This window comes from Apostichopus japonicus, chromosome 16 (genome assembly GCF_037975245.1).
Source record: "Apostichopus japonicus isolate 1M-3 chromosome 16, ASM3797524v1, whole genome shotgun sequence".
NCBI lineage: Eukaryota > Metazoa > Echinodermata > Holothuroidea > Aspidochirotida > Stichopodidae > Apostichopus > Apostichopus japonicus.
Genome location: NC_092576.1, coordinates 10709324 through 10730371, shown reverse-complemented (window position 1 = coordinate 10730371; position 21048 = coordinate 10709324). Strand labels below are relative to the sequence as shown.

The following is a 21048-nucleotide window of genomic DNA, read 5'->3' as shown; positions in this document are numbered from 1 at the left end:
TTAATTCAATTCCGTTTATTTTTTCAATAGGATAATTATCCAATAAACAAAAATAAATAACAAATAAAAACATAGACTTTCTAAACTCATTTGCGATTCACGGATATATTGAACTTTTTAATTACAGTTTGATCAAACTTAACTAAATTTGTGATGGATACTACGACGAGAAAATAGTTTTCGCCTTCTACTTTAGAAATATTGATAAAAATGATTGATTAAATTTCAAATATCTCACAGTAAAAAGGAGTGCTGTTCAAAATGAACTGTTTTATTTTAAGTGTCAAGTATAGTACAAGGGCATGTCAAGACAGACAAAAATGAAAAGAAAATAACAAATTGGTGATTTTTTACTGACACATATGATTAGAAGATACAGTACAGATGATGTTTCCATACACAATGATAATTAAAGCAGAGAGAAAAGTAAAACGAAGGAGAAAAAATTAACGGGAAAAAAAGAAAACAACATGAAACGATATCATAATGTAAGTTTGGTTTAAAGAGAAGGAAAATTGCTAAAATATTTCTTGAACAAGACATGCTATCAGGACGTGGCTTTCATCCACGAATTCATAAAAGTTACAGAATGCATAGAATAAAGTTAAATTTGAAGACACAATACAGAAAAACAACACATTCTGTTTCAATTATAAGTCACAGTATAGGCAATATTTGAAGTACAATATGACCTCAGATAGTTTCAGAGAGGTACATTGGACCGTGACGGTTGTAAGAATGGAAAATTAAAAGGTCATTTTATCGGCATACTTAGCGATTATTAGTTATATGCATTATTCACTATTATTGGCTTAGGGACAGCAGATATAATTATACCGTAAATAATAACCAAGAAAACCAAGAAAACCAAATAATTAGGGATTTTTTTTTTAAGCATATCCTAATAGCATTGAATTTAAAGCGGTACTGACTTACGGCCAAATGTTAAAAAGGAAAAAAATATATAAAATCAATCAGGCAAGTCTTCGGGTTATTTTTATTTGATTAATGTATAACATTGTGCTAACGTTATGAGACCCGTTTAATTGAAGGTTTAGACGAAAGAAGAAATGTTATAATTTCTTATTTTAAATACTATACATGGTTTGATTCAAATTATGTTGTGTTTTTATTTGTCGCATGAATGAAATGATATAAGAACATTATGCAAAATAAACACCTTTAAACATTTTATAAAACTTTAGTCAACTGAAATGAATAAAAATGTACACATAACTCATTGATGTTTTAAACGGAAGAGGCGTTATAGGAAGAGTCGCTGAGCGGAAATGACGTAGGTGTATCACGCACAGCAAATAGAGAGATTTCTACCGTTAGATTATGGTGACGTAACCAGTATCTTTCTTGATGAAACGTTATTCCACTTTTGATGAATTTATATCTCAAAACTATGTGCTATAATCGAATTACATTGTTCTAGTGGATTTAACCTTAGACGTCTTCTGTAACCGAGATCAGATTTTAGTACTGAAATGTACGTACTTCAGCACTAGCAAGAGTAACATATCCAGTGTTCTGAAATCGAGAGACACAAAGAGGAACATCCATCTCATTAGATGATGTTCCTTCATCACACACTTTGACAAACTCTCCAGTCTTCTCATAATCAACAACCTTCCACTCTTTCTCTACTCCCTCACTGATGTACAATACCAGCCACTGAGCACCAGCCCAGATGATATTGATCGGTAACATACCAGACATAGCTGACGGTAGCCTTAAAGTGCCACACTGCTTGACTGTACCATCAGAATCTATCAGTATGACGTCATAAAGACTTCGACCAATGATAGCAAATAAATTACCACAGTAAGCAACTCTGTATATGCGCAAAAAGTCTCTTGTATATATTACTCTACGAGCAGATCCGGAGACAGTGTACTCTCGAATAGAGTGGTCACTGCTGGTAGAGATGAACAATTCATCGTTGGAACCATCGTTTGCATAGTGTACAGTAATACTGGTAATCCAGGAACCTTCAGGTACCTCATCAATCACCAAGGATGACAATGATTGTACAGGACCATACAGAGAACCTGTCCTGGGAGTATGTGCAATGAAGACAGTATTACCTACAGCAAATAATGAGTGATATTCATCATCATAATACATATCTATATTCGACATAACTACAGGATCATCGTGATTATCAATTTTCTCCAGATGTCTCCAGTGTTCTTTACTGGAATTTTTAGGATCAGTACAAATAAGAAGCACGCCCCTATGAATTTGCCGGCTTTGTCGTTCTTCAAATATATGTAATAACTGATCAGCACACATGCTTACACTTCCTATCAGCGTACTGAATGTTATGCTACAGAATACTCCATCATTGGGTATCTTCCTGTAAAATAGATCAACAGACCTATGTTTAAGCATCTCCTTCTGTTTCTCTAATTTAACTTTAATTTCGGCCGTCTTCTTCGTGCTCTTGCTTATCTTTTGGATTTCATCAAGATCATTCTCGTGTGAAATTTTGCGACATTTAGCTATTATTTCGAGTTCGTTCTCTAATATCTGCGATTCCCGTTTCTCTTCAAAGATCTGCTTATGTCATCTAATTCCTTACCATCTAATACTTCTGTTTGTAATCGCTTCATACTTTCAGCTTTTCCAATTAGTGTCAAATAATCCCTTTGAACTTCTTTACGAGATATTTCACGACAACGCGCCAAGCGCTCTTTCTTTTCTTTCCAAAGCTGCTCTGTCGAGGCGATCCCTGTTTTCAACGTTTCTAATTCTCTCATTAGCTTTTCACGGCGCCGACTTACTTCACTGGACATTTCGTCAAGGCCAATGACGTCACAACCGGCATCTCGGTTATGTGTGGAAAGGACACATTCTGGACAGATTTTCGAGTCACATGGCACACAGAAATACTTCAATCGTAGGTCTTCATGGATGAAACATGTCTCCTGTGCCTTGACGTGACCTGAACAAAAATGAAACACATATTTTAATTTATCTCTTTTATTTCAGACTCTTACGGCATTTAACTCTCAAAGACGACTATGATAAGTCAACCACTCTTCTACCCGAACCTAAAGAAAAAAAATCATATTATACTTTAATGATGTCGTCACCAGATATTGCTTACTCTCATTCTCTTACACGTGTTAACTAATCAATTCCTGCAGTGACATGATGAATTTTAATTAAAAGTATAATATAGGAAGGAAGGAGGTGGAAAACGGGAACGATGGATTGGAATGTGTCAGAGGCAATGCATACAACCCCCTCTCTTATTTATACGTAATTAACATCATGAAAACAATCGGATAATACAATGACATTTCTACATTATTATAATCAATGACTCATTTCGTCAATGATTCATTTCGTTATAAATAAATCGCTTAGGAAACTGAAGTTTTCACAGTGTTCGTATCGTTGTGCCGGTACAACGTAGTGTTCTACATTATTTTATTACAAAGATATCTAATTTATTCATTGAACGCCATCCGCAATATACCGAGACAATTGGCGTTGGAGAAACCTGTAGTTTATAGTTTCGGGTATAGGAAGATTTTGTAAGTGTTTATTTACTGCGACTTGAAAATTGTAGAGCCACATGAGGAACAATTTCATCGATTTCGATTAATGATTTCGTGAATGATAAATCTCTTACTAAACTAAGCATCTAACTTCTTATAGGTTGGAACAAACACTCAAGTTTTAAAAATTTCGTAATGTGGTGCCGGTACAATGAAGGTTGTAAAACAATGTATATGCTGCACTATTTCATAAGAAAGGCATCTAATTTTTAGAAAATCATCCGTAATACATTGAGAGAATTAGAGTTATTTGTTCGAAGTTCCAGAAGTTTTATTGTAGAGTACGTCTATATGCTACCTCTGGAATGACTGTAACTGTAACTGTTTAATCATCATCGTCATCGGCATCGTCGTCGTCTTCGTCTTCGTCGTCGCCGTCGCCGTCGTCGTCATCGTCGTCGTCTTCGTCATCATCGTCATCGTCATCGTCATCGTCATCGTCATCATCATCACCATCGTCATCATCATCATCATCATCGTCATCATCACCATCATCATCATCATCACCATCATCATCATCATCACCATCATCATCGTCATCGTCATCATCGTCATCATCGTCATCGTCATCATCGTCATCATCATCATCATCATCATCATCATCATCATCATCATCATCATCATCATCATCATCATCATCATCATCATCATCATCATCATCATCATCATCATCATCATCATCATCATCATCATCATCATCATCATCATCATCATCATCATCATCATCATCATCATCATCATCATCATCATCATCATCATCATCATCATCATCATCATCATCATCATCATCATCATCATCATCATCATCATCATCATCATCATCATCATCATCATCATCATCATCATCATCACCATCACCATCACCATCACCATCACCATCACCATCACCATCACCATCACCATCACCACCACCACCACCACCATCACCATCACCATCACCATCACCATCACCATCATCATCATCATCATCATCATCATCATCATCATCATCATCATCATCATCATCATCATCATCATCATCATCATCATCATCATATTAGTCATAATCATAATAACTATAATCAGGCAGTCATTGTTAAGACGCTTAAGTGATCAGGAATTAAGAGACGCCCATAAGGGCTTATGGATTACAACTTTCACGTCGGGTGGCTTTCATTTCAATATTTTCACTCAATTTATATATTGTTTTCAATTTAAAAAGTCTTTTGAGATGGGAAACAATTAATGTTGCTCTTGGATTAAAAACCCACCTTACAATGACCCGGGAGGGGGGGGGGGTGAACAAACACATCATGAGATAATCACATCTGTAGTAGTCTAATGTATGTTTTTATATTATTTATTATGTTATTATAGACAGAGGGGCTGCAGGGGTGGGGGAAAATGCCTCAACCACAGAAATTTGTGCAGGGACGGAACGGGGACGGCATAAAAGTGGAAAAGGAAAATAAATAGCATTGATTTAGCAGTATATGATACTGGACAGGTTACTTGCTTTAATAGCAAGCTGTGATATGCTTCTCGGAAGGTATTCCTCGTTACCATACTAGGCATAGAACAAGATTACTCTAACCATATTACTTTGATTCGTATTTGACACTTCCAGCCAAAGTTCTGTGCGTCGTATAAAACTTGATTATATACAAAACACATCTCCATTTTGGTCAATATATATATATATATATATATATATATATATATATATATATATATATATATATATATATACATATATATATATATATATATAGCCATAGGATACAAGCGTTTATACCCACACGTACTATGACGTATTTGTGAGTGTTTGTTATCGTTATTACATACAGGGCCGTAGCCACGGGGGGGGGGGGGCATGGTAACACGTGCCTCCTCAACTTCCCTATTCCAATTTTCTTAAACGGCTAACATTTCCTTTCACGGACGCTACGTCGTTAAGATAAATATAGTTAAAATGATGGAATTTCTAGCACCATTTTGCATCTAAGTCCCATTATAAAAAACCAAACTTGCTCAAAGAAGGTGGCTTCCTCCCCACAACGATTGTCACAAGTATTTTATGCCTCAACCGAAAAATTTGAATTCGTACAGACGATAAGGCATGTATGACGTCATGAAAAGTGATATCAATACAGGCGTTAATTAAACTGATCTTTCCTGACACTTAAAATGGGGGTAAATTTAGTTGCAATCTCATTTACATCAAGAAGTCCTGCTACACGCCTGCTTTTGTTTGGTAGTAGCCTACCTGTTAGATGCGTCTTTCTGTATTTCTTCAACAGATTTGAAGCCTCCAAAAGCCGAAGCTCGTCTAACCAATCGATAAGTACGTTAACCTTTCGTTCGTTGAGCAGGTCATGACCTTGCAAAGCAGCGAATAATTCTCTAGCGTTGGTTATCAGCTCTCTTCTGGCAGGACTTATATCTTCACATAGGAAAGCCAAATCCTGGACATTTTCCTCCGTCAAGACTTCGGATACTTTCAGAAGAGTGAGTCTGAACGGTGACTTAGAACTTGATGACGTCATGTCGAAGAAATGTTATCCCTATTACTGCAAATAAAGAAAGCAATTCACTGATGGGTTGCGTGACAAATGAAATTTTACTCTCCCATAAGTCATCAAAACTTACAAATATTTCCTATCAATGTCAAATATTTTAAATAAGCAGTTCATTTGATTGATGAAGTTAACTTTTCTCGTGCCTTTTCCGCACTTTTTGTTTGTTTACTTGCCGTTATATTACTGTGAAAACAAGGTTAAGGAAGTTACTATGTGTGCATAACATAGTTGTTAGAAGTATTAGTAGTTAACGAAGATAGCTCAAAATTATGTGTTCTCTGATTAAAGAACAGCAATCTCCAGGCATGAACTTATAGGAGGTTTAATCGGGTAACGTTTCAAACTGTTATCAATTCCAAACCATTACTTGTTAACACAGAAGAGAGCCTCCATTTAATGCAGAGAAGGGTTAAGAATGTTTGAATATTAAAGCTGTTATTAGATTGTTTAATGTTATGGCGTCACAGACAACCGTTGCGAGCCGGAAATGCGCATACAAGACTCCCTATAAAAATTTTAAAAAATGGATAACATGCAGTATTGTGTTAATGATTGTATCGGCAAACACCAGTTTCCTGACAAATTCGACGAGTCCGAATTAGGGAAAAGGTCGCTTTCGCTATTTTGTTATGTCAATACAAATATCATTCTTTAAATGTCTTTTCTATGTCTATTCTTCGTGCATAGTTTCTATGATACATAATTATTAGAACGAGATACAATTCCAACCAAATGATATTAAACAAAACTAAAAATTGTATCAGTAGAAGAACTGCTGATGACTTAAATATTAAATTATATAGTAATATTGGCGAGCTGTCATGAACAATAGATTTGGTCCAAATATGGATCAAATCGCTGCTCTATTTAACTGTTCAACAAAATGAACTGTTCATAAATCAATATCATGGTTATTCTTTAATATAACACTACAGCTCAAAATGTCACCTTACTTTAATGATTATTTACAATAAAGTTGATAAAAATGATAAAATCAAGTTGTACTGAAGCGCTATATATATATATATATATATATATATATATATATATACTTATGTATGTATATATCGGTCTGTATTGTATCGGTGTATATATATATATATATATATATATATATATATATATATATATATATATATATATATATATATATATATATATATATGATATTATGAATACTAGGTGGTGCGAAATAGTAATCATTAACTAATATAACAAAGCATCATTGTTTTTCATGGTCAGTGAAGTTGTTACATTCACTGGTTTTGTAGCATATTAACGTATATATATGCTTTGCTGTATCCTTTTCTTCAAATTGTCTTATATATGAAAACACGTCGGAAACGGAACTCAGTTAAACGGTAACTACAAATATGTCTTTAACAAATAATGCGATTAATATGGCATGCAGAGATAACCCATCGTATTTTTAAGGACTGATATTTGTTTTGTTTTTTCTAGCCAAACTAGACGATTTGTCCGTTAGTTAAATACTGGTTTTATAAGTGTATGCCGAGGACGTGTCTCGATACATATCACAACATCAAAAAAGAAAATTATAAATAGTTGAAGATGAAGAAAAACAATTCGCTTTTGCATTTTTAGAGCTTGTTTTTACATTGATCCGCGGCGCTATATTTTGCATCACAGTTAAGTAAATGTAAGATCCAATTTAACAATCAGACTGTAGGCTAAGCTATTAGGTGAGTACACAAAGTTCTAAAGTTGAGAAGAACAGTTATATTTACTATAGTAGCAAAAGAAAATGAAATATCGTATTCATTAGAACTATTAAAACTGAAAAAAAAAGCAAATAGACCTACCTATACCACATGCCCCGTGTGTCCTTATCCAACTACTAGTTCTACCGTCCTCCATGGGATGAGTGGTTGCTTGTATTTGCATTCTTATGTTTAATTGTATATATAGTTTTTAAATTGCCTCACGATTTGTAGGTTTGACGTGGAAATTAGAATTGCATTTACCACCTTAAGAAGTTCACAGACTTGCTACCTTTCGTGTTACGGATGTTATACTGTAATGTATACTTATACAAATATTTTTTTCAAGACAAAGGCCAAGAGGGTGGGGACTCGCATTCAATCCGTTAAGTCATTCAAAATGAATCGTTATGTCGTTGGCATGGCCTTATGTATCTTTACGGTTGAAACAGGCATGGGTCACAATCAAGAATGCACCAAATATATATGTTGTTTGTACTGAACTTGGTATTTCCAGTTCACGTCAATACCGTGTACTAAACTTGTACTTTATATTTTGCTATATTGTACGATATTTTAGTTGCGTGCTACACTTACCTTTCAGGAATGGACCTTAAAGTTGACGGTTTAGTACTTGGACCCAAAGTAATGTAAAAAGCAAGCAATGTATACTCTATATACTACACAATAGTTTTAAGACGAGGTAACTACCACGCGAACAAAATGTGTAGGCTTTATGTGTATCTCTGTGTGTATGGCTAGTTTTCAATGAACGTCGTGTGTTCATTGATTTTGCTTAAAGTCTTATTGAATATCTGTTTGTAAACTGTTAACCAAGCAGACGTCAACCACCACGATTGTTTCATATAATATAACATATGAGTTTTTTTTAAAAAACTTTCTTTAGCTATATATCGCCTAATAATACATATTATATATTCAAATTAAATGTTTCAGTTAAATATAGTTGAGTGGTCATTGCATGGCTGGATGACCAATTAGTGCCACCGATGAACGTCTTTTTTCCTAAAGAAACTAAAGCGGTATCGGAAATACGTTTAAAAACACGAAGTTGTTAAAGCTAAGCTGGTCTTTCATGTCCCATGCATCTATCAGCCTGAGTACTATCGCGGTTAGTTGATAACTGGAATAGTCAAGAGCTCTTTTTTATTTAACCAGAAAACTGCAAAACATTACTTCACCATTGCATACACTGATATGTATTACAGGTAAACAGAAATGAGAAATTACTTCAATTCCAACAAGGTTTAAATGGTATTAACAAAGTTGTTTTGGTTTAAATTCCCTCTGAGAGTATTTTCGAGTCCTCAACTCATTTTCATTATTATTTCGTTTCTCCTCGCGATGTTTATATGGCATTTTCGGGTGATGTGAGGTGAAAGACAATATTCTCGTATTTACTAAAGGGAAGAATCAACTCTTTTACTACTCGTTCCTTAAATATAATATTCGTTTTGACAACGTCATAAAATAGTTAGCATTTGAGGCTTGCTATTAAAATGGTTGACGTGATCGGACAGTTGTATGAGCTTCTGAGCGTTATGTGTATGTTAACAACTAGATATCGATTTCCCGGTCAATTGAAACGGTTGAACACATTGATAAACTAGGGCCTAATCTGCTATGTAATAATCACAAAAAGCCACTCTTACCTTTAATGTGTTCCAGTGGATAAGTTAAACGACCACTCAGATATGATTAGAAGCTGTGTCCAATTAACGTACACTTAGGCCGTTAGTAGATAGCAGTATACCATTTACACATGGTATAGGGTGTGTCGGTACTAGTACAAATAACAGCGCACAGTAATTTGAAATGGCATACAGTGAGAACTATGTACACCAAAGGAACACACTATATAGACGTGCATACGAAGAAGGAAATAAAGCCGCTCTGGCACGTCATATATGTACAGTGTAGCAGTCATGGGTGGGGGTGATAACAAATTAGTTTGGAGTACGTTAACAACTAAAACTCTCATGCGACTATATATATATATATATATATATATATAAATATATATATATATATATATATATATATATATATATATTTACCGGTTACATAATCCATAGGAGGTAAGGGGGAGGGGTGGATTGTGAATTGTAAGGGATGGGGTGGCGGAAGCGACGAGCAGGACCCTCTTAACTACACCGGTAAAATACACATCTAAATTGTAAAAGGTCACTTTTAATGACATATGTTGGAACCAAACGTTTTCGTCTTTAACATAAGATCGTAGGGGTGCACTCGGTTGTATGAAAAAGAACAAAATTTGATACAATTTTAAGCTCTCTTTTGTTTCTATCAACAATTCTGGATATATAATTATCATGACAGTACTGTGAAATAGATGTTTGCTACATTATATTACAGGAATATGATCCAATGTGATCTCAGATCTGTGATGACATTAAGACAGATCTCCTCAAAAAGGTTAATCTTTTGCTTCGCTTTGAAATGGGATGCATTCGCAATGTTTACTTACTAGTTGGTTTTTACGAACTCTTACCTTACATAGTAGACAAGCGGGAGCAATTGATGCCTCGCGCGAAACTAGCAGCTTTTACAATACCACTGAACATCGGACAAGTTAAAGGGGGGGGGGGGGGGGGCACAGAGCCGTTAACCTTAGCTAATCCAACCAACCTGGTTGTTTCAGTACTCCAGTATTAATTCAATTCACTGTTGTTGTGTTTTCAAAAGCAAAATTATCTAATAATAAATAAAAAAATAAAAAACAAAGACTTTCTAAACTCATTTGCGATTCCCAGATATATTGAACTTTATAATTACAGTTTGATCAATCTTATCTTAATATGTGAGGGATAATACGACGGAAGATAGTTTTTGTGTCCTTCTTTAGAAATTTTGATAACGATTATTATTTATTCAAATATCTCGCAGTAAAAAGTATTGCTATTCAAAATGGACTGTTACCCTACACAATGCTAATCACAGCAACAAGAAAAAGTAAAACAAAGGAAAGAAATAAACAAAAACAATAGATATCCAAAAATTCATATGTAAGTTTGGTTTAAAGAGAAGGATAATTGTTAAATCATTTTTGGAACAAGACATGCTATCAAAACGTGTTTTTCATCCACGAATTCACAAAAGTCACATAATGCATAGCATAAAGTATAAAAGTCACATAATGCATAGCATCAAGTAAAAAGTCACAGTATAGGCAATATTTGATTTTTGTTGTAGAAGAATATCCTAATAGCATTGAATTTAAAGTGGTTCTGACTTACGTCCAAATGTTTAAAGGAAAACAAATATATATATATATAAAATAAAAATAAAATAAAACTGTTAGCACACTGCTTATCCAATAGAGAGCATGTGTAATAGAATGTGTAAAAGTAAGTTGGCCTGACGTTTCGAGCCTAGTAGGATCTTCTTCAGAGGCTTTAAAGGCCTCTGAAGAAGATCCTGCTAGGATCGAAACGTCAGGCTTACTTACTTTAACACATTTATAAAATCAATCAGGCAAGTCTTTGGGTTATTTTTATTTGATTAATGTACAACTTTGTGCGAACATTATGAGACCCATTCTAATTGTAGGTTAAGACAAAAGAAGAAATGTTATCCTTTCTTATTTTAAATACTATAGATTTTTAATATAAAATAGACATGTGGCGCTAAGAATTCAAACCTCATGTGACCGTCAATTACCTTTTAAGTTGTTTTTACATCTTTGCCAAGAAACACAAGAGATTAAGCCCGAAGGAATACTATTATGTTTACAAGTTCATGGAGGATGTAACATGGATAACAGTAACTTGTCTTTAATTTGACTTAATTTGAAATGGTCATCTTCGACAACGGTGATACGGAATAAGAGAATAAGGCATAGAGCTCGGGAGGGGGGGGGGGTGGGTGGCGGGGGATAGAAAGTTCGATTCGAATTATGTTGCGCATTTTACTTGTTGCATGAATGAAATGATATAAGCACATTAAGCAAAATAAACACTTTTAAACATTTTATAAAACTTTAGTCAACTCAAATGTTTAATAAAAATTTACACATTATTCATTGATGTTTTAAACGGAAGAGGCGTTATTGGTTAAGTCGCTGAGCGGAAATGACGTAGGTATATCACGCACGGCAAATAGAGATATTTCTACCGTTACATTATGGTGACGTAACCAGTATCTTACTTGATCAACGTTATTCCACTTTCGATGAATGTTTATCCCAACACTGTCTGCTATAATTGAACGTTATTGTTCCAGTGGTTTAACCTTAAAGGTCTTCTGTAACCTAAATCAGGTTTCAGTACAGAAATGTACGTACTTTAGCATTAGCAAGAGTAACATATCCAGTGTTCTTAATTCGAGAGACACAAAGAGGAACATCCATCTCATTAGATGATGTTCCTTCATCACACACTTTCACAAACTCTCCAGTCTTCTTATAGTTTACAACCTTCCACTCTTTCTGTACTCCCTCAGCGATGTACAATACCAGCCAATCAGCACCAGTCCAGATGATATTGATCGGCAACATACCAGACTTAGCTGACGGAAGCCTTAACGTGCCACACTGCTTGACTGTACCATCAGCATCTATCAGTATGACGTCACGAAGACTATCACCAATGATAGCAAATAAATTACCACAGTAAGTAACTCTGTATATATCATAAGAGCGTACAAAGTCTCGTGTATCTATTACTCTAAGAGCAGATCCGGAGATTTTGTACTCTCGAATAGAGTGGTTAAAGCTGGTAGAGATTAAAAACTTATTTAGACCTGACTTGTGTGATGTAATACTAGTAATCCAGGAACCTTCAGGTACCTCATCAATCACCAAGGATGAGACTGAGTTGACAGAACCATACAGAGAACCATTCCATTGAGGACGTACAATGAAGACAGTATTACCTACAGCAAATAATGAGTGTTTTTTGTCATCTATATTCGACATAACAACAGGATGATCGTGCTTATCAATCTTCTCCAGATGTCTCCAGAACTCCTTACTGGAATCTTTAGGATCAATACAACCAAGAAGAACGCCGCCACTTGTTTGTCTTTCATCATATATATGTAATAACTGAACACTACCCAAGTTCATAGTTCCTATCAGCGTACTGACTGTAATGCTACAGAATGCCCCATCATTGGGTATCTGCCTGTACAAGAGATCAACAGAACTATGTTTAAGCATCTCCTTCTGTTTCTCTAATTTAACTTTAATTTCGGCCGTTTTCTTCGTGCTCTTGCTTATCTTTTGGATTTCATCAAGAGCATTCTCTTGTAAAAATTTGTGACATTTAGTTACTATTGCGAGTTCGTTCTCTAAAATCTGCGATTCCCTTTCCTCTTCAAAGATCTGCTTTATGTCAGCTAATTCCTTTCCAACTAATACTTCCGTTTGTAATCGCTTGTTACTTTCAACTTTTTCAATCAGTGTGAAGTAATCCTTTTGAACTTCATTACGAAATTTTTCATTACGACGCGCCAAGTTCTCCTTCTTTTCTTTCCTAAGCTGCGCTGTCGAGGCGATCCCTGTTTTCAACATTTCTAATTCTTTCCTTAGCTTTTCACGGCGCTGACTTACTTCATCGGACATTTCGTCGAGGCTAATGACGTCACAATCGGCATCCCGATTATGTGACTTAAAGGCACAGTCTGGACATATTTTTGAGTCACATGACACACAAAAATACTTCAATGGTAGGTCTTCATGGATGAAACAATTCTCCTGTGCCCTGACGTGACCTGAACAAAAATGAAACACATAGTTTAATTTATGTATTTTTTTTTATAGATTTTTTATAGCATTGTTCTTTTAAAGACGACTATGATAAGTCAACCACTCTTGTACCCTAACCTAAAGAAATAAATAAAAACTTTTATACTTTAATGATATCGTCACCAGATATTGTTTACTTTCATTCTCTTACACGTGTTAACTAATTAATTCCTGCAGTTACATGATGAATTTTAGTTTAAAATATAATATGGGAAGGAAGAAGGTGGAATACGGGAACGATGGATTTGAATGTATCAGAGGCAATGCATACAACCCCCTCTCTTATTTATACGTAAGTACGTCATGAAAACAATCGGATAATACTATGACATTTCTTCTTGATAACCAATTACTCATTTCGTTAATGACACATTTCGTGACGAATAAATCCCTTACGAAACTAAAGTTTTGACAATGTAGATGTTCCACAATAGTTTAGAACAAAGATATCTAATTTATTCATTGAACGTTACCGCAATATACCAAGACAATTGGCGTTGGAGAAACCCTTATAGTTTATACTTTATAGTTCCGGGTATAGGAAATTTTGTAAGTGTTTATTTACTGCGACTTAATAGTATTAGAACCAAATGAGGAAAAATTGACAAAAGGTACATTGGTCCTAGTCATTTCAAGTGGGATCATGCGGGGGAAGGGGAGGGGTGGTAATTCAATAGAAGGGGAGGTTTTCTGAGAAAGTGAAAGATAACGATAACCTCTATCAAGTATTCCCTCAGTACCGTGTGGTAGGTTATTCGTGTTCAGAGTTCCTCTGTTATTTTTGTTATACTTTAAATTTGTGTAAATGAATGTACCGTAACATATCAATAGTCGATATTTGTATTCAGAAATTTGAATGCATTTTTACTCTAGAAGATTAATGTGATAAGTCACCCATTATTCTACCCCCCCCCCTCAACCTCAAATAAAAGTGGTAACCTAAAGGAGGCAGAGAGGAGAGATGTGGGAACGATATATCAAAATTATCAGAGGCAGTCCATAACCTGCCCCATCTCCCCCACACACCCTTGCTTTTTACACGTACATAACGTAAAGAAATGCGACCAAAGGATGCTATGATGCTATGATATTCCGACTTCATGAGAGATTAATGATTTCGTGAAAAATAAATAGCTTACTAAACAAAGTATCTAACTTCCTTATAGGTTGGAACAAACACTCAAGTTTTTATCATTCCGTATGGTGGTGCTTGTACAATGTAGGCTAGATATTGATGATGATGATGATGATGATGATGATGATGATGATGATGATGATGATGATGATGATGATGATGATGATGTCGTCGTCGTCGTCGTCGTCGTCGTCGTCGTCGTCGTCGTCGTCGTCATCATCATCATCATCATCATAATAATCATCACCATAATCACCGTCAGCGTCGCATGAGACTTGATTGTTGTCTTTTACAAAACACATCTCCATTTTGGTCAATTTATAGAGGTATGAGATACCAGTGTATATACCCACACGAACTATGACGTATTTGTAAGTATTTGATATCGTTACTATATACAGGGCCGTGTCCACGGGGGGGGGGGGCATTGTAACACGTGCCTCCTAAAATACCCTAACCCGTTATCCTTATATGGCTAACATTTATTTCACACATCATAAGTCGTAAAGACAAATGTAGTTAAAAATGATGGAATTTATAACACCATTTTGCATCTAAGTTCCATTCAAGAAATCAAATTTGCTCAAAGGTGGTGGCTTCCTCCCCACAACGATTGTCACAAGTATTTTGTGCCTCAATCTAAACATTTGAATTCGTACAGACGATAAGGCACGTATGATGTCATAACAGGTAATATCAATACAGGTGTTAATTATACTGATCTTTCCTGACACTTATAATGGGGGTAAATTTGGTTTGCAATCTCATTCATATCAAGGAGTTTTGCTACACGCCTGCTCTTTCTTTTATTCAACTTAGTAGCCTACCTGTTAAGTGCGTCTCTCTGTAATTCTTCAACAGATTTGAAGCCTCCAAAAGCCGAAGCTCGTCTAACCAATCGATAAGTACGTTAACCTTTCGTTCGTTGAGTAGGTCATGACCTTGCAAAGCAGCGAATAATTCTATAGCGTTGGTAATAAGCTCTCTCCTGGCAGGACTTATATCTTCACATAGGAAAGCCAAATCCTGGACGTTTTTCTCCGTCAAGACTTCGGATACTTTCAGAAGAGTGAGTCTGAACGACGACTTAGAACTTGATGACGTCATATCGAAGAAAGATTATCCTCATTACTGCATATGAACAAAGCGATTCACTAATAAGTTGCGTGACAAGTGAAATATGGTACTCTCCAATAACTTATTCAAACTACAAATAATTTCAAACAATGTCAATATTTGAATCAGCAATTCATTTTAAGTTAGCTTTCCACGTGGCTTTCCCGCATTTTTTTGTCTGTTTACTTGTTTGTGATATTGCTGTTAATACAAGGTTAAGGAAGATAGTATGTCTGAGTAACACGAATATTAGTTTATATTAGTTTACGAAGAGAGCTCAAAAGTATATATTGTTTGTATTATTAGAGAACAGTAATCATTAGGCATGAACCAATATGAGGTAAACTTGGGTAACGTTTGACACAGTTAACACTGAACCAGTGGCGTAGCTAGAGGTATTGGCGCCCGGGCGCAAGAGTAGAAAATTGCGCCCCACCCCCACTTCTGAAAGAAAAATAAATTGCGCGTGAAAATTTTATGTTTTTATTTTTCGGGCAAGTCGTTACAGCCCCCTCACCCCCCCCAAATCCCCCCACCTGAATCAAATTGTGCTCCTACGCCTATGATATTTCCAACTTTCGAAATCTACTGCCTTGGAACTGTATACTGAAATACCCGAAATTTCCGTGACATGTAGTCATTACAGAATACAGAGCAGTAAAAAAAAAAAGAAAACAGTCGAAATGGACTGAAAAGAAATCACAATCTATAAATTTGCTAATAAAAACAAATACATTCAGTTCAGATTTTTATTAGTAACTGGAAAATATTCATGCCTGACGACATACATCAATTTCGTCATGTTTTTCTAAAAAGAGCTTAATTTGTTTACTCTCATTCTCCCATTTCAGCGCCCCTAAACCCGGCGCCCGGGGCACGTGCCTTCCCTTAGCCCCCTAGCTACACCACTGCAATGGACAGGGCCTTCATATAACACAGAGAAGGCTTTAGAATGTTGGATATTACTGCTGCTATTGGATTGTGTCATGCTATGGCGCCAAAGAGAACCCTTGCGAGCTGGAATGCATGCGTGCATAAATCCAAATATCAGTTTTTGACTGTCTTTATTATTCGTGCAAGAACGAGATACATTTCCTACCAAATGATTATAAACAAAACTACGAATGTGTCAGTATAAGAACCGCTGACGTATATGTTTTTATAAACAGTATAATCCGCTGTACTGGAATATCGGCGAACTGTCATGAATAATAGATTTCGTTCAAATATGGATCAAATCGCTGCTCCGTTTAACTGTTTAACTACATATTAAACTGTTCATAAATCAATACCATGGTGATGTTGTATTTTATACCTTTACAGCTCGAAATGACACCCGACGTATGGTTTTTGTTAGTTACAATCCAGTGTAGACAAATGATATTTTATAATTTTGTAGTTCTGAAGCGCTATATACAAACGTATGTTTTTAGCTTTGTGTAGTGTGTCACTGTGTATATATATATGCTATTATGATGACTGGGTGGTGACGGATATTAATCATTTACTTATATAACAAAGTATCATTGTTTTTCTTGGTCAGTGAAGTTGTTATGCACTGGATTTGTAGCATATTAAAGTATATGCTTTGCTGTATCCTTTTCTTCAAATGGTCTTATATATAAAAACACGTTATACTCGTCGGATACAGAACTAATTAAACGGTAACTACAAATACGTCTCTAACAAATAATGCGATTCGGCCTGCAGAGATTCCCCATTGTATTTTTGGAATCATATTTGTTTTTCAGCATCACCAGGGCGATTTGTCAGTCATGTACATACTTGACTTATAAAGTGTACTTCAATAAAGTGTCTCAACATATAACATCATAACAAATGTATATATATAATTATCAAAATGTATTTGAAGATGAAGAAAAAAAGCAATTGCATGTGTACAGCTTGTTGTTACATGATCCGCTGCCATATAAAATTCATCACGGCCAAATGTTCGTAAGTAAATGTAAGATCAAATCTAACAGACAGATTATAGGCTCATCCATTCGGTAAATACACAAAAGCTCTTAAGTGGAGAAGAACAATTAATTTTTTCTACAGCAGTAAATGAAAATGAAATATTATATTCATTAAAGCGAATACAATTAAAAAAGAAAATAGACCTACCTACATCACATGCCCAGTGTGTCCTTACCCCTACTAGTTCTACCGTCCTCCCATGGGAGGTGTGGTTGCTTGTTTTTGCATTCTTATGTTTAATGGTATATATAGTTTTTAATTTGCCTCACGATTAGTAGGTTTCACGTGGAAATCAGAATTGCATTTTCCACCTTAAGCAGTTCACAGACTTGCTACCTTTCGTGTTACGGATGTCATACTGTAATGTATACTTATACAAACATGTTTTTCAAGACAAATGCCGAGTGGGTTGGGACTCACATTCAATCCGTTAAGTCATTCAAAATGCATCGTTAAGTCGTTGGCAGGGCTGAGACGCAAAATTGGATTCCCGATACTGGTATCTTTACAGTTCAAACAGGCATGTGTCATCAAGAATGCACGAATATATAAAAGGCCTACATACTAACTTTAATATTTAATTTGATTTCAGCGTGATCTTACCGTACTATTGATTAGTTTTCCACCCGTTCTATGTGCTGATACAATGGACTTAGCCTAATATATAGCTAATTGACCAAGCAGAATTTGGGTTAATACAAAACACTGAACGAAATAAATGAAATCTGAATGGAATTAACATTGGGACTGTCACATTACTGAATTGCTCTGTTGTTTGTACTGAACATGGTATTTAAAATGCACACCACGATACCGGATGCTAAAATGGTCCTTTATATTTTGCCAAATTGTACGTTATTTTAATAGTGCGTAGGAAAATGTGCTACACTTACCTTTCGGGAATGGAACTTCAAGTTGACATTTTAGTACTTGGACCCAAAGAAATGTAAAATACAAGCAATGTATACTTTATATAATACACAATAGTTTTAAGACGAAGTAACCGTCACGCGAACAAAAAGTGTAGTCATTATGTCGGTATGGACAATGCTAGCTAAGGCAGAAGGGTATCAAAGTCCGCCAGGGATTATATTAGTTGTAATAAGAAATACATGAAATGAATAATCTAAATTCCTGAACAGTATATAGACTTGACTCGAGTCCACACGAAGCTGATAAGGCAAAATTACTCAGTGATCTGAATCTTCTTTCGATTTCGATGTAATATAAAGCAAATCATTATATTGTAATGTAAACATTCGTTACAATTGATATGGCGTCTGATCCGAGTCATGTTGTACCCGAAAAACTTCCAGCCGTTGATAAAGGTATTCGTATTCATAGACATTTACTATTTATGCATACCGTTACGGTCGGCTAAGTATCCGCTATACGATATGACCGTAAGATAACATTGTGATCGTTCAAATTGCCGTTCATTGCGATAATTTAATTCATGTTTGTTAATATTTCTGTCAAACATACTTCCAGCTATATGAAAACAGAAGCCCAGAAACTGAATGTTATGTTATACACCCTGAAACCATCGTCATCACGAAGCCCTGTCTTCACCAGGTACATTAATAAACAGTCATTCTTATATGTTAATCATATTTTACGTACTATTTTAACAGGGCATCACCATTGGGGTGGTGGAGTGCATCGTCTCAGTCCTCGGAAATATCCATCTAGTCAGACTGACGTTTGTCGGGAAAAAAACTCATCAAGAGTGATGTTCAATCCAAGATGTCGGGTAGTTTCATGATGGTCAGTTGCTCTGCCGAGAAGGAATCTGAAGTCTGTGTTATAACATGTACCCTCATGATGATGTGATTATGCAAACAAAATATGATCTATAAGATCGGTAAATCGAATGCCAATAACCCTTTTCTTTGACCTGAGTGTATGTCAGAGTCATTGGTTCTATCATTTTGTTAACTCTCATCGAATAAAATAACCATGTATTGATTTTGTGTGATTTCCCAAAGATCTACGGTAAGATCCTGTTTATGCGAACTGTTCGGGACAGAGAAACAATAAAGTTTGGATATAAGAATACTTTCCGCCGCAGATTCTGGTCAAACCTTACCTCACTGATCGGGTTGAGCTGCAGAGATAACCCATCGTATTTTTAGGACTGATAGTTGGATTTCCAGCCAAACTAGGAGATTTGTCCGTTAGTTAAATACTGGTTTTATAAGTGTATACCAAGGACGTGTCTCTACACATATCACAACATCAACAAAGAAAATTATAAATAGTTGAAGATGAAGTAAAACAATTAGCTATTGCATTTTTAGAGCTTGTTTTTACATTGATCCACTGCGCTACAAAATGCATCACAGTTAAGTAAATGTAAGATCCAATTTAACAGTCAGACTGTAGGCTAAGCTATTAGGTGAGTACACAAAGTTCTAAAGTTGAGAAGAACAGTTATATTTACTATAGTAGCAAAAGAAAATGAAATATCGTATTCATTAGAACTATTAACACTGAAAAAAGCAAATAGACCTACCTATACCACATGCCCCGTGTGTTCTTCACCCTACCAGTTCTACCGTCCTCCATGAGAGGAGTGGTTGCTTGTATTTGCATTCTTATGTTTAATTGTATATATAGTTTTTAAATTGCCTCACGATTAATAGGATTTACGTGGAAATCAGTATTGCATTTACCACCTTAAGCAGTTCACAGACTTGCTACCTTTCGTGTTACGGATGTCATACTGTAATGTATACTTATACAAACATGTTTTTCAAGACAAATGCCGAGTGGGTGGGGACTCGCATTCAATCCGTTAAGTCATTCAAAATGCATCGTTAAGTCGTTGGCATGGCCTTATGTATCTTTACAGTTCAAACGGGCATGTGTCATCAAGAACGCACGAAATATATAAAAGGCTTACACACTAACTTTAATCTTTCGTTTTATTTCAGCATGATGTTACCGTACTATTGATTACTTTTCCACCTGTTCTATGTATGCATGAATACGTGTATGCTGATACAATAGACTTAGCCTAATATATAGCTAATTGACAAAGCAGAATTTGGGTAAATACAAAACTCTAAACGAAATAAATGAAATCTGAATGGAGTTAACATTGACAATGTCATATGACTGAATATGTCATATGACTGAATAGCTTTGTTGTTTGTACTGAACTTGGTATTAA

General features: G+C 35.4%; 2 protein-coding genes and 1 long non-coding RNA gene across 7 annotated transcripts in view; 1 reads left to right on the top strand and 2 right to left on the bottom strand.

Annotated features, from left to right (window-relative positions):
* Nucleotides 1-21048, top strand: part of LOC139983824 (uncharacterized) — a 113905-nt gene that overhangs the window by 15741 nt on the left and 77116 nt on the right. The gene's annotated exons all lie outside the window — the stretch shown is intronic.
* The window catches only part of LOC139983815 (uncharacterized), a 47587-nt gene that overhangs the window by 20477 nt on the left and 6062 nt on the right, over nucleotides 1-21048 (bottom strand). For 2 of the 5 annotated variants that reach the window (XM_071997610.1, XM_071997613.1), the window contains one exon: nucleotides 19497-19672. The exons of 1 other annotated variant lie outside the window; for it this stretch is intronic. The gene's annotated coding sequence lies outside the window, so the exon portion shown is untranslated. Of the gene's footprint in view, nucleotides 1-18766; nucleotides 19421-19496; nucleotides 20980-21048 lie in introns of those variants that run through there. 2 more of the 5 variants (XM_071997609.1, XM_071997612.1) reach the window with 2 other exon arrangements.
* Nucleotides 2532-8555, bottom strand: LOC139983821 (uncharacterized). The gene is made up of 3 exons (XM_071997634.1): nucleotides 8452-8555; nucleotides 5821-6124; nucleotides 2532-2953 (listed from the first exon to the last, which is right to left on the bottom strand). Exons 2-3 carry the CDS (start codon nucleotides 6098-6100, stop codon nucleotides 2532-2534), a joined length of 702 nt encoding a protein of 233 aa, XP_071853735.1. The 5' UTR covers nucleotides 6101-6124; nucleotides 8452-8555.

Coding starts and splice junctions, on each gene's coding strand:
- LOC139983821 (XM_071997634.1), bottom strand. CDS start 6,100: ATGACGTCATCAAGTTCTAAGTCACCGTTCAGACTCACTCTTCTGAAA. Junction 2,954..5,820: donor CAGAAAGACGCATCTAACAG/GTAGGCTACTAC, acceptor ATTTTTGTTCAG/GTCACGTCAAGGCACAGGAG.